Genomic DNA, 13668 nt, shown 5'->3' on the forward strand with positions numbered 1-13668 from the left:
ATGACGGGAACAATGGAGTATACACCGAACATTTCCTCAAATGTTTTTTTTTGCATTACAATGTACGCAAAGATTTTACCTCGAATTCAGAATTATTTTCATTAGGAGAACCCACACCTGCTCATCTAAGTTCCACATTCAAGCTCTCGAGACATGGATTCTCAAAAAAAAAAAAAAATCTCTTGAGGCATGGATATAATTTTATCGGTAAAAGAAAATGTACCATGGCATGGAAAACTGTTTTGATAAATAAAATGAAAAAAAAAACCGTCACCGAACAATAATGCTGCTTCATTTTCTTTCTTTTTTTTTTTGTCCTTTGAAGGAAGCCCAAGCTGGCTAAACCGAACGCTCCGTATAGTTCGTACTCCACTCTTCCCCCATCCAAACCCTGCCGCCGCCGGCTGCGCTGATGGACGAGCTCCTAGAGGATCCGTTTCCCCGCCTTTTGCCGGAGCTCGTCGAGGAGGTGTTTTTCCGCATTCCGCCGGACGAGCCCGCCTCTCTCGTCCGTGCCTCCGCCGTCTGCAAGCCCTGGCGCCGCATCCTCGCCGGTTTGGGCTTTCGCCGCCGCTACCGCAAGTTCCACGGAACACCTCCCGTCCTCGGGCTCTTCCAACACGGCAACTGTCTACTCCGAAAGGGATCCCGCTTCGTTCCCACCTCCGCCCTCTTCCTTGCCCAGCCCGACGACCGTCCCGATTGGTTTGCAATGGACTGCCGCCACGGCCGCGCCCTCTTCGCTCGCATCCGGAACACCTCTGTCCTCATGGTCTTGGACCCTGTGACGGGCCAGCAGCGCCGCGTGCCCTCGACTCCTAACCACCCTTTCAGCTTCAGCGCGGCGGTGCTCTGCGCCGCACAGGGCTGCGACCACCACGGTTCCCAAGGAGGGCATTTCCGTCTGGCCGTCGTGACCACCAATCAGCGGCAAGGCGTCACATCAGGCTGGCTGTACTCGTCGGAGACTCGTGTGTGGAGCGAGCTCACCTCCCTTCACCACCCCAATGTCAGGTATACCAATAACTTTGGTGCGCCCAGCGTCCTATTGGGTGATGCACTCTACTTCAACATTGGTTGCATTGTGGAGTGCCAACTTGGTACACTCCGCTTGTCAATGTTCGACAAACCGATCGATCACAGTGGGCGTCTCATGACGGTGGAAGAGGGCAGGCTGGGATTCGCTGCCGTGGTTGATGTCACAAATCTAACCCTATGGTCGTGGGAGACCGGACCCGTGGGAGCCATCGGATGGGCAAAACTCAGGGTAATTGATCTCAAGACGCTGCTCCCAACATGTGAATTTGGGCTTAGGAGGTGGGCAAATGCATTGGTGATCAGTGGCGTCGCGGAGGGCACCCAAGTCATTTTTGTGAGAGCACGTGTTGGTTCTTATATGGTTCATCTCAAGTCAGGGCGAGTCAGGCCGGTGTGTGCTTCTTCTGACATAAAAATATTTCCCTACGTGAGCTTCTACATCCCAGGTACTGTTATTTATGTGCATATATATAAACCTGTATGATTCCTTGTTACAATCCTTCAATGGCACTTAGCAACATGAAATGAAAATATGTTTCTTGGCAAGTAAACTTTAGACATGACGACATATGTGCTCAAGAAAGAGAGATGTTCCTCTGGATTACCAGTAACATATATGTTCTCTTAAACGTCTGGATTTACCGTGTGTGTGTGTGTGTGTGTGTGTGTGTGTGTGTGTGTGTGTGTGTGTGTGTGTATGTATGTCTTGTCGGTCCTTGTGATCGATGAGTAAGCAAAATGTACATTCAGTTGAGCCTGGTTCATCAATCAATTGATTTGATGTTGGATTTTCTTGCATTTATGCAGCAATGGAAGCAGCTTGTTTTGGCCAGTGGCAGTGAGCCAGTCAGCTGGTGTTTCAAGTCTTTGTCAAGCTCAAGTTAATGGAGCAAGCTCTTGTGGTTTAGTCAGGAGGTGGTAGTAGTAGCAGACTAGCAGTGATGTTAGATATGGCACAAATGCAGCTCTGGACCTGTAGGGACTTTGTTTATGAAGTTCTTGTTCTGTAGTAACTTTATTTAGACATTTGAATTAATTTTTTGTACTTCTGGTCTTACTATTGTTGTATGGAACTTTTTTGGGAAGATGTTGCTACTGTGCTTGCAATGAAGTTGTTGCTTCCGTGCTTGCAATACTTTTCAGTCACTGTGTGTTCTTGAGAATGGTGACAACAAGCTACATACGTCTCAGGATAACCAGACTTGCAGGTGGAATCGACAATACATACACAGGAGCAGCAGCAGTTATCTGCTATTCTTTTTTCTAGAGAAAAGGCTCAACCCGAGCCCGAGATAGGGCATGAGCCTAGCCCCACTTTGAATTTCCGCTGAACAGAAGGTGCGGTTTCTGAATGCACAAAACGATGGACTGATAACATCTACTCACCCAACTTTATACTAAAGTTAATACAAACTTTAGTACAAAGTTGGGTCATCTATTTTGAAACGGAGGGAGTAATATACAGCCAATGTACAAGTGGGATCAACACGCCGTCAGTTCTGCTGAAATTTGAGATGGGCTCTAGGCCCATATAGCAATTTCTGAAAAATCTCTAAGGGCCCATGTGGGTTATATGCATAGATTAAAATAGCCCGCGAAATAACCGCTATAGCTGCGCTATAGCTGCCCGGGAGCCTCGCCGCTACGCTATGGCTGCTGCCGCGATATCCCCCACAAATCCCTCTAAATGGCTCAACAATGAGCAAAACCCTCTAGAAATAATCTCTTCCACCAGAAAAATTTCCGCTATTTGCCGCGATTGCCCGCTATGGCGGCCGCTATAGCTGCTGGGAGAGGCCGTCGCGAAATCATTTCTCCCGCGATTTTAATCTATGGTTATATGACACTAGGTGTAATGGAAAGTTTAGTCCCATCCCGAAAGTGGAAGAGGAGTTGGACCTCCTTATAAGGGTTTCTCTTCTACATGCTATTGGAGCTTGAGAAGAGAAGAGGCCCTCGCGCACTCCTCCTCCGCTGCCCGCCTCGCCATGCCTCGCCGCGCCGCGCCGCGCCGCGGGATTGAGCCGAGCTGAGCTCACACCTACGCGCTTATTTTTACCAGTCACTAACGGAGAGTTCTCTGACAGCTGGGCCACGATCTGAGACGTCGGATCGTGGGCTGTCACAGATGTCTCCTAACCCTAGCCGCCACGAACAGATCACATCTGCTCCACGCGCACGCCCACCGTCGTTCCCTTGCTGCTGCTGCCGCCGCCGGTGACTCCATCCCGTCCGCCGCGTACATGGTCGACGGAAGAGCAGGTCTCCGAAACCACGCCCTTCTGGTTCCTGTACGGGGTGAGGGGCGAATAGGTTTTTGGGCAGCGATTACGCGACTGCTCACTTCCGATCGTCTACTTCCTCTACGTCCGCGTCGCCTTCATCATCACCATGTCCACCGACGCCGAACGTGCCGCCGCTGAGAAAGCTGAAGCCGACAAGAAGGACGCCGCTGCTGCCACCAAAGCCGCGGCCTCTGCATGGCCTACTGGAGGGTATAACTCATTTATCCCGCTCCTACTGTTGTCTGTTTTAACCATGCTAGCGTTATACGTAGATCTTTCTGCAATTAGCGTAGTATGTGTTAGCTTGATTGAATATCAGTATGCGTTTATTTGTTTCAATGCCATGCTAGTGATTTATTCGTGGATTAATTTAATCGAGAAATTGCCTATTTACTCAACAATCCAAAAACCTATTATGTGTAGGAATTTTTCGGCAAGTGGTTTTGCCGCTGCACTGAAACCGGATAAGTTTACCGGTACATACTTTAAGCGTTGGCAGACTAAGACCACGTTATGGCTTACGGCTATGAACAGTGTTCTGGGTCACCGGTGTCTCCACGGGAACGATGGCTCCTGAACAGGAGAAGGCATTCAAGGAGGCTACCGTTGTGTTTCTCGGAGCAGTTCTTAGCGTGATCGGAGATAAACTGGTCGACGCATATTTACATGTGCATGTCGCCAAGGACTTGTGGGAGGCGCTCGTATCTAAATTCGGGGCCGCCGCTGCAGGGAGCGAGATGTATGTTATAGAGCAGTTCCACGATTACAAGATGGTTGAAAACCGTCCTGTATTGGAGCAGGCTCATGAGATAATATGCATTGTTAAGGAGCTTGAGCTTCTTAAGTGCGAGTTACCGGGCAAGTTTGTCGCGGGCTGCATAATCGCTAAGCTCCCTAATTCCCGGAGGAACTTTGCCACCACTCTGAAACATCAGATGCGTGAATTCTCTGTAGAGGATGTCATTGGCCATCTGAGTGTTGAGCAGAATTCAAGGGCAAAGGACTCGCACGGAAAAGGGGTCGAAGGAACTTCTGTTACCAACATGGTGAACCAGAGGAACCATAACTCCCACAAGCCCAAGGGAAAGAACGGTGTTCAACACAATATCGACTTTAAGAAGAAGGGTAAGAAGACCTTCAAGAAGAACAAGAAGGACGAGGACTGCTTTACTTGTGGTTCGGTTGAACATTGGGCCAACAAGTGCCGAAACAAGTACAAGAAGTCAGGACAGGACTCCAAATCTGTCAACATGATTGTGGGCAAACAATGAGAATGGTGCATCTGGGTACGGTAATTTATTTACTGTTTTTTCAGTGTTTCAGTCTACCGATTGGTGGGTGGACACAGGTGCAGGTGTTCATGTGTGTGCTGACATTTCATTGTTCACTTCTTACCAGGTCACAGGTCACGGGTCCGTATTGATGGGGAATGGCGCGAGTGCTTCTGTTCATGGTGTTGGCACGGTCGATCTGAAGTTTACTTCGGGAAGGATCGTGCAGCTGAAGAACGTGCAGCATGTCCCCGCCATCAAGAAGAACCTCGTTAGTGGCTCCCTTCTATGTAGAGAAGGGTTTAAGTTGGTTTTCGAGTCTAATAAATTAGTTGTTACGAAATATGGACTCTTTATTGGAAAATGTTATGAGAGCGGAGGGATGTTCCGCCTTTCCCTCGTAGATTTTTGGAATAAAGTCGTGAACCATATTCATTCGAATGTTAATGAATCTGAAGTTTGGCATTCACGTCTTTGTCACATTAGTTTTGGTGTTATGACGCGGCTAGTCAAGTTGGATTTAATCTCGAGTTTCACTTTAGCCAAAGGTTCTAAGTGCCTTTCATGTGTGCAAGCTAAGCAACCTCGCAAGCCTCACAAGGCCGCGGAGGAGAGACACCTGGCACCATTAGAACTCATACATTCTGATCTTTGTGAGATGAATGGTGTGTTGACTAAAGGTGGAAAGAAATACTTCATGACATTGATAGATGATTCCACTAGATATTGCTATGTGTATCTGTTAAATACTAAAGATGAGGCTCTACACTACTTTAAAATCTATAAGGCAGAAGTTGAGAATCAACTTGAAAAGAAAATTAAACGAGTCCGGTCAGATCGTGGTGGAGAGTACTTCTCGAGTGAGTTTGATTCCTTTTGTGCGGAACACAACATTATTCATGAGAGGACGCCTCCCTATTCACCCCAGTCAAACAGGGTTGCCGAGCGGAAAAACCGTACTCTAACTGATTTGGTTAACGCCATGTTAGATGCATCGGGTTTGTCCAAGGCATGGTGGGGGGAGGCTATATTGACGGCATGTCATGTCCTGAATAAAGTTCCGACAAAGGATAATGAGATCACTCCCTATGAGAAATGGGCGAAGAGAAGGACAACACTCTCGTACTTGCGCACTTGGGGCTGTTTGGCGAAAGTCAATGTGCCGATCACCAAAAAGCGTAAGCTTGGACCCAAGACTGTGGACTGCGTTAATTTGGGATACGCTAAACACAACGTTGGCTATAGATTTCTAGTAGTGAAATCTGAGGTACCTGACCAGAAGGTCGGTACAATTATGGAGTCTAAGGATGCTACATTCTTCGAGGATATTTTTCCTATGAGAGATATGCAAAGCACTTCTAGAAAGGAATCTGAGGAGACTCCTGAACCTGCCATCCCTATGGAATATTATGAACAAACACATGATGAAAATCCTGAGGAGGATGACGAGGAAACCCTTGGTAGGGACACGAGACAAAGGACTGCAAAGACCTTTGGTGATGATTTCTTCGTGTACCTCGTGGATGATACTCCCACTTCTATTTCAGAAGCGTATGCCTCTCCAGAAGCTGATTACTGGAAGGATGCGGTCCGTAGCGAGATGGACTCCATCATGGCTAACGGGACATGGGAGATCACTGACCGTCCCTATGGTTGCAAACCATTAGGATGTAAGTGGGTGTTCAAGAAGAAGCTTAGGCCAGATGGTACAATTGAAAAGTACAAGGCTAGACTTGTGGCCAAGGGCTATGACCAGAAAGAAGAAGAAGATTTCTTCGATACTTATTCACCTGTGGCTAGACTGACCACTATTCGAGTATTACTCTCGTTGGCGGCCTTGCATGGTCTTCTCGTCCATCAGATGGATGTTAAGACGGCTTTTCTGAATGGAGAGCTAAACGAGGAAATCTACATGCAACAGCCAGATGGATTTGTGATAGATGGTCAGGAAAGAAAGGTGTGTAGGTTGCTGAAATCTTTATATGGTCTGAAGCAAGCACCTAAGCAATGGCATGATAAGTTTAATACAACTCTAACATCTGTTGGTTTCGTTGTTAATGAGGCTGACAAATGTGTATACTATCGCCATGGTGGGGGCGAAGGAGTTATACTGTGCTTGTATGTTGATGATATACTGATATTTGGAACAAACCTCAAAGTCATTGAGGAGGTCAAATCGTTTCTATCTCAGAACTTTGAGATGAAAGACCTTGGTGTGGCTGATGTTACCTTGAACATCAAGCTACTGAGAGATAATGAGGGTGGGGTTACACTTCTGCAATCCCACTATATTGAGAAGGTGTTGAGTCATTTTGGATATTCGGACTGTGCACCATCTCAAACACCATATGATCCTAGCGTGTTGATTCGAAAGTCCAAAGGCACGGCTAAAGATCAATTGAGATACTCTCAAATCATTGGTTCACTGATGTACCTAGCGAGCGCAACGAGGCCTGACATCGCGTTTGCTGTGAGCAAATTAAGCCGGTTTGTTTCCAAACCGGGTGATGTACATTGGCATGCTGTTGAAAGAGTTATGCACTATCTGAAAGGTACTATGAACTATGGACTTCACTATACCGGAGACCCGTCGGTACTTGAAGGGTATAGTGATGCGAATTGGATCTCTGATGCTGATGAGATGAAGGCCACAACTGGGTATATGTTTACTCTTGGAGGTGGCGCTGTTTCCTGGAAGTCTTGCAAGCAAACGATCTTAACGAGATCGACAATGGAAGCAGAATTAACAGCATTAGACACATCTGGTGTTGAAGCAGGATGGCTTCGAGATCTTTTGATGGACTTGCCATTGATTGATAAACCGGTTCCGGCTATCCTTATGAACTGTGACAATCAGACTATCATCACCAAGGTGAAGAGTTCAAAGGACAACATGAAGTCCAACAAACACATAAGAATGAGATTAAAAGCTGTCAGAAAATTAAGAAACTCCGGAGTGATAGCGTTGGACTATGTCCATACGGCTAAGAATCTGGCAGATCCCTTTACGAAAGGGCTATCACGTGTTGTGATAGATAATGCATCGAAGGAGATGGGTATGAGACCCACATGAGTTGCCATGGTGGTAACCCAACCTATGTGATCGGAGATCCCGTGAAGTAGGACCTGGGAAAACAAGCCAGCTGTGGTGAACTGAGGAGAGTAACTATACTAACTCACTCCGTTGGAGATGCAATACTCTCGATACTGTATGGTAGGATGACTACTGTCTTAATGTGTTCCAAAGCTTATGAAAGCAAGATGCTATCCTACAGAGCGATCTTTGGAGGAACACACCTATATGAGCCCGACTGCTGGTCACAGTCTATGAGATTGGGGTGATCTCTAGTAAGCTCATGAATAGGCCAGGAGTGTGACTTATATACTCCACCCGAGGGGTCAGCCTTCGGCAGCCTAGTACTAGTAAGACATGTGGTGAAACTTCTTTACGCCAAACTGACAATTCAAGGCGTAGTCCATTGTTCAGTTGTGAAGGAGTGTAGCTACTTGCTCTAGGTGAAGTTCAACCTTAACAGGTCTTCACTGAAACACTGGTATATCGAAACAATAATTGGAACAGAGGACACAATGGGCCCTCGAGATCTGGTGGGGGATTGCTGAAATTTGAGATGGGCTCTAGGCCCATATAGCAATTTCTGAAAAATCTCTAAGGGCCCATGTGGGTTATATGGCACTAGGTGTAATGGGAAGTTTAGTCCCACCCCGGAAGTGGAAGAGGAGTTGGACCTCCTTATAAGGGTTTCTCTTCTACATGCTTTGGAGCTTGAGAAGATAAGAGGCCCTCGCGCACTCCTCCTCCGCCGCCCGCCTCGCCACGCCACGCCTCATCACGACACGCCGCGGGTTGCGGGATTGAGCCGAGCCGAACTCACACCTACGCGCTTATTTTTGCCAGTCACTAACGGAGAGTTCTCTGACAGCTGGGCCACGATCTGAGACGTCGGATCGTGGGCTGTCACGGACTCGGACGTGGGTCGAGCCCACGTCTCTCCACGCGGCGGCGCCTATATAAGTGTGCGGTGTCTCCTAACCCTAGCCGCCATGAACAGATCACATCTGCTCCACGCCCACCGTCGTTCCCTTGCTGCTGCTGCCGCCGGTGACTCCATCCCGTCCGCCGCGTACACGGTCGACGGGAGAGCAGGTCTCCGAAACCACGCCCTTCTGGTTCCTGTACGGGGTGAGGGGCGAATAGGTTTTTGGGCAGCGATTACGCGACTGCTCACTTCCGATCGTCTACTTCCTCTACGTCCGCGTCGCCTTCATCATCACCATGTCCACCGACGCCAAACGTGCCGCCGCCGAGAAAGCTGAAGCCGACAAGAAGGACGCCGCTGCTGCCACCAAAGCCGCGGCCTCTGCATGGCCTACTGGAGGGTATAACTCGTTTATCCCACTCCTACTGTTTTCTGTTTTAGCCATGCTAGCGTTATACGTAGATCTTTCTGCAATTAGCGTAGTATGTGCTAGCTTGATTGAATATCAGTATGCGTTTATTTGTGTCAATGCCATGCTAGTGATTTACTCGTGAATTAATTTAATCAAGAAATTGCCTATTTACTCAACAAGTTCCTAGATCAAAAGTAATTGACACATGTACATAGTGTCAGCATCGGCAGCTGAATCAGGCCAGAAGAATGGGCAAATTATCCAGGAACTGGCGCTGTTTCATTTTCCGGAGAGCCAGAGCTGCTGCTTAATTAGTAGTGCACCAAGCAGTTCATTGTCATCTGGCGTTGCAGCATTGAGCGCTTCCCTACTGCAACTTCCTCCACGGGAGGATCGAAGCAGCCGGGGACTAGTGTCGCACAATGTAGCAGCCGTCGAAGCAGCCGGCCTGGTAGAAGTTACGTCGTGCGAATACTCCACCTGTCACATCCCTAGTCCTGGTATGACCTAGACTAGCTAGTCATGTGTGCATCATGTTTAAATTTAATTTAAATTTGAAATGGGGATTTGTGAAACCCTCCGAAATCATTTCTGGTAATAACCCAGATAAAAATTGCTCAAAAAAGGTCCAAGAAAATGTTCATGTTACTCTTTGAAAATATTGGTCAGAGGTAAATTCAAACCAATATTTTTAGGAGCTCATAAATATTTATTTTGACCATTTGGAATTAATTCAATAATTATTTGCATTGGATATATATATGTTATATATTTTATATATGTCCAAAAATTCTGAATTTTGGTGAGGGGCATTGGAATATTCCCTTAGGTCCCTGCAAAAATTGTGAGAAGAAAATAAAATGATTTAGTATTTTTTACTAAATCAGAACAAATGTCAGAAAAATAGAAAACAGAAACAAAATAGAAAAAAACTTACCTGTGCTCACCTGAGGCCTGGCACTGTGCGGCCCAGCTGGCCGGCCCAGCCAGCTGGCCGTGCCAGTCGTCCTCCACCTCCCGCCAGGAGGCCAGGGGCGTGTGGCCGACGCGCGCGCACCACCGTGCCGCCACGCCACCTGCCTGCCTGTCCTCTCCCTCGACGCCCTGGCCGTCCCGAACGTCGCCACGCGCCGCCCCGCACCTTTTTCACTCTCTCTCGTTCTCCCTCCTCCCCTGGATCCCTCTCTCTCGACCCGCCCGAGCGCTGCCGTCGCCGCCGCTTGCCGTTGCCGTAGCCACCGCCTCCTCCTCGCCCTCTCTCCGTGTCTGCAAGCTCTGCACCGCCGTCTGCTACCTCTCCGTCGAGCCACGCGACGCGAGAAGCCCTGGAGAGCCGCCATCGCCGTCGTCTTCACCTCCGACCGCCGTAGATCACCATCGCCGCTCCGTCGTCTCCAGCGCGTCCCCGGCCACAACGAGCAGCCTGAAAGCCCGCTGTGAGCCCCACCGTCTTCTCCCCCTGCCCTTCTGCGCCCTCTAGCCCCTGGCTGCAGGAGCCGAAGCTCACCTTCGCTCGAGCTCGTCGCCGGTGACATTCCGGCGACCCCCTGGTCACCCCACCATGCCAAACGGCCTTGTGAGCTCGCGTAGAGGCCGTAGGAGAGAAGAACTGGGCATTTTACAGCCCATAGCATCGACCTCCTCCTCGGCCGAACTCCGGCCGCCGCCGAGGTCGATACAGCCGTCGCCTCCGGCCACCCCATGGCCTCCTGCATGTCCCGCTGGATGCGCGCGAGCCTGGGCATCGCGTAGGTGGTCTCCGCCGCGCGTTTGGTCGCCGGAGGGCGATTCCCGTGCCCCTCCGCCGCGTTCGGCCTCGCCGGCAGCTAAACGCCGGCGGGTTGACTGGGTTTGACCCCCCAGTTGACCCAGATTTGACCTGTGTGGGTCAATGATAGGTGGGGCCCGGCCCTGACTAATTTTTTATTAGGGTGATTAATTAACCTCTGTTAATTAACTATGACACCGACGTGTGGACCCCGCGCGTCAGGTTTGACCTAGTCAGTGCTGTTGACTTGCTGACGCAATTAATCATTTTCTGGATTTTTTTCTATTTTGGAAATTCCAGAAAATTAGCAAAACTTCTAAAATTCACAGAAATTCAACCGTAGCTCAGATTGAAATAATTTATATATGAAAAATTATCAGAAAAATTCAATCTATCCATCTGTACCAGTTTCATGCATGATAAACCAACTTATACTTGTTGTATAGGTGAAAACACATAAATGGCATTTATAAAGACTTAACTTGGAGTTGCATTTGAATTCTTGGTTCAAATGGACTTCATCCAAATGAATGCTAGCTGCATTAGCTCAAACAACATCACATCTACATGCCATGATCATGCATCATATTGTTGCATATGCTTGTGTATTGATTGCCGGCACCGTTCTTCTCGATAGGTCCTGCTCCGGAGAGTGTTCGAGAGTACCTGTCTGAAGAGCAGTGTTCTACTGTCGATTTATCAAGCAAGCAAACCCCCCCTTGTTCATTCCGATATGATCCCACTCTCTCGCTCCTGCTCTCTTTTATTGCATTAGGACAACAATGATTCAACTGCTACTTTATGCTGCGGTAGTTGAACCCATTCCTCTGCATGGCCTGTCATTGCCAAAGTAAATAGTTGAAACCCACTAGCATGTGTAGGAGTTGATTGAGCCATGTTGTGTTCCTACCATGCCATGCCTGCTATTGCTTAGAGTTGTGTCAGGTCTGATTCATTGGGAATGAATTGGAGTGTTACGATATGTTCTGGTGCTGAGAGTTAAGTGTGTGAACACGATTTGGTAAAGGTAGCGGTGAGAGGCCATGTAGGAGTACATGGTGGGTTGTCTCACTGGAACCATCCTTAAGCACTGAGTTCTGTGTATGTTGTCCAATGACTAGCTACTACCACGCATTGGAATGCTTAAGTGCCCCTCTCGACTTATTAACCAACTTGGTCTCGGTCCAGGAGTTGCAAATAGTTTCTGGTGTTGGTAGGTAGTGTTAGTAGTCTACCAAGTGGCACCCGGCCAGGTGGGCTTGGGACAGACTAGGCACAAGTGGCACGGTGTACCAAGCATAGATCCATCCGGCGAGGTGGGCTTGGGAACCCTGCACACATCGTTTGGGGCCATGAGTGAAACCCCGGCCGGATCTCCTTGCGGATGGAACCCGAATAGGCGATAAATCTGGACTAGAGTCTTGTGTGGTTAGTTAGGTCGTGGCCGACTCCCTCGCCAGGCTTCCGCTTGAAGGTTGCCGAGATACATGACGTGTACATGGCGGTAAGTGGCGAGAGCGTGTGTGAAGAAGTACACCCCTGCAGGGTTAACATGATCTATTCGAATAGCCGGGTCCGCGGTTATGGACTTCTTGGATGCTTACGTGGTACATAGACAACTTAAAGTGGATACTCTAAAATGTTCAAGACAAGTGCGAGTGCTATGGATGGCCTTCTCGTAGGGAGACGGGAATGAATCCATAGTAGCGTATTGATGTGGTGATTAGTGGACTCGTGTGCGCCACCTCAAAAGAGTTATCAGCAGTCGTAGTTCAAGATAGCCACCGAGTCAAAGCTGGCTTGCTGCAACTAAACCCCACACTTCCTTTTTGATACTAATGCATGTATGATAGGATCTGATGTAAGTCTTGCTGAGTACCTTTGTACTCACGTTGCTTTATTTATGTTTTTGCAGATGAGACTTCTGTCTCAGTAGTAGTTCTGCATGGACTTCGACGACTAGCTTGTTACCTCAGCTACGGTCTTGTACCCTTGGGAGGGTCTTGTAGATAGTCAGGCTTCTCAGCCTTTTTCTTTTGTAGTTGTCTGTACTCAGACATGTAATGCTTCCGTTGCTTGTATGCTCTGAATGATGGGTCATGAGACCCCTGATTGTATTAAATGCTATGTGGCCCTTCTGGCCTTTATCTATGAGTTTGAGTTATGTTGTGATGCCATGTTGTACAGCACATACTTGCATGTTATGCGTACGTGTGACGTGTATTGTTATGTGTGGGATCCGACAACCTAGTTGTCTATCCTTGGTAGCCTCTCTTATGGGGAAATGTAGCCTGGTGCTTTCACTGAGCCATGGTAGTCCGCTACAGCCCGGTTCACCGGAGTCCTGCTAGCCCAGCACTACTGCTCCGGAACACTTAGACTGGCCGGCATGTGATTCACATCGTTCCTGTGTCTGTCCCTTCGAGGAAATGTCACGCGGTGACTTCCGGAGTCCTGCTAGCCTGATACAGCCCGGATTCCCGGAGTCCTGTTAGCCCAGTTGCTATAGCCCGGATTCACACGCTGATGACCGACATGCTCGATGTTGTTTCATGTATGCCTGTCCCCGTAAGTTAGTGCCACTTTGGGTTCACGACTAGTCATGTCGGCCCGGGTTCTCTGTCATATGGATGCTAGCGACACTATCATATACGTGAGCCAAAAGGCGCAAACGGTCCCGGGCCAGGTAAGGCGACACCCGTGGGAATACCGTGCATGAAGCCGCAAAGTGATATGACGTGTTACGTGCTAGATCGGTGTGACTTAGAATCGGGGTCCTGACACCACCGGCCGGCGAGTCCTGCTGAACTTCTCAACCCACATGGCCGTGCTCACATCGTCAGGCTTCCTCTCTACTCTCACCACTTGGACTAAAGTGCTTTTGAGGCAAATATTA

General features: G+C 48.6%; 1 protein-coding gene across 1 annotated transcript; it reads left to right on the forward strand.

Annotated features, from left to right (window-relative positions):
* The first annotated feature begins 366 nt into the window (after positions 1–366).
* On the forward strand, positions 367–2083 carry LOC123125818 (uncharacterized). The gene is made up of 2 exons (XM_044546266.1): positions 367–1484; positions 1846–2083. Exons 1-2 carry the CDS (start codon positions 413–415, stop codon positions 1878–1880), a joined length of 1107 nt encoding a protein of 368 aa, XP_044402201.1. The 5' UTR covers positions 367–412; the 3' UTR covers positions 1881–2083.
* Positions 2084–13668: the final 11585 nt, after the last annotated feature.

The sequence above is a fragment of the Triticum aestivum genome, chromosome 5D (assembly GCF_018294505.1).
Source record: "Triticum aestivum cultivar Chinese Spring chromosome 5D, IWGSC CS RefSeq v2.1, whole genome shotgun sequence".
NCBI classification, from domain to species: Eukaryota; Viridiplantae; Streptophyta; class Magnoliopsida; order Poales; family Poaceae; genus Triticum; species Triticum aestivum.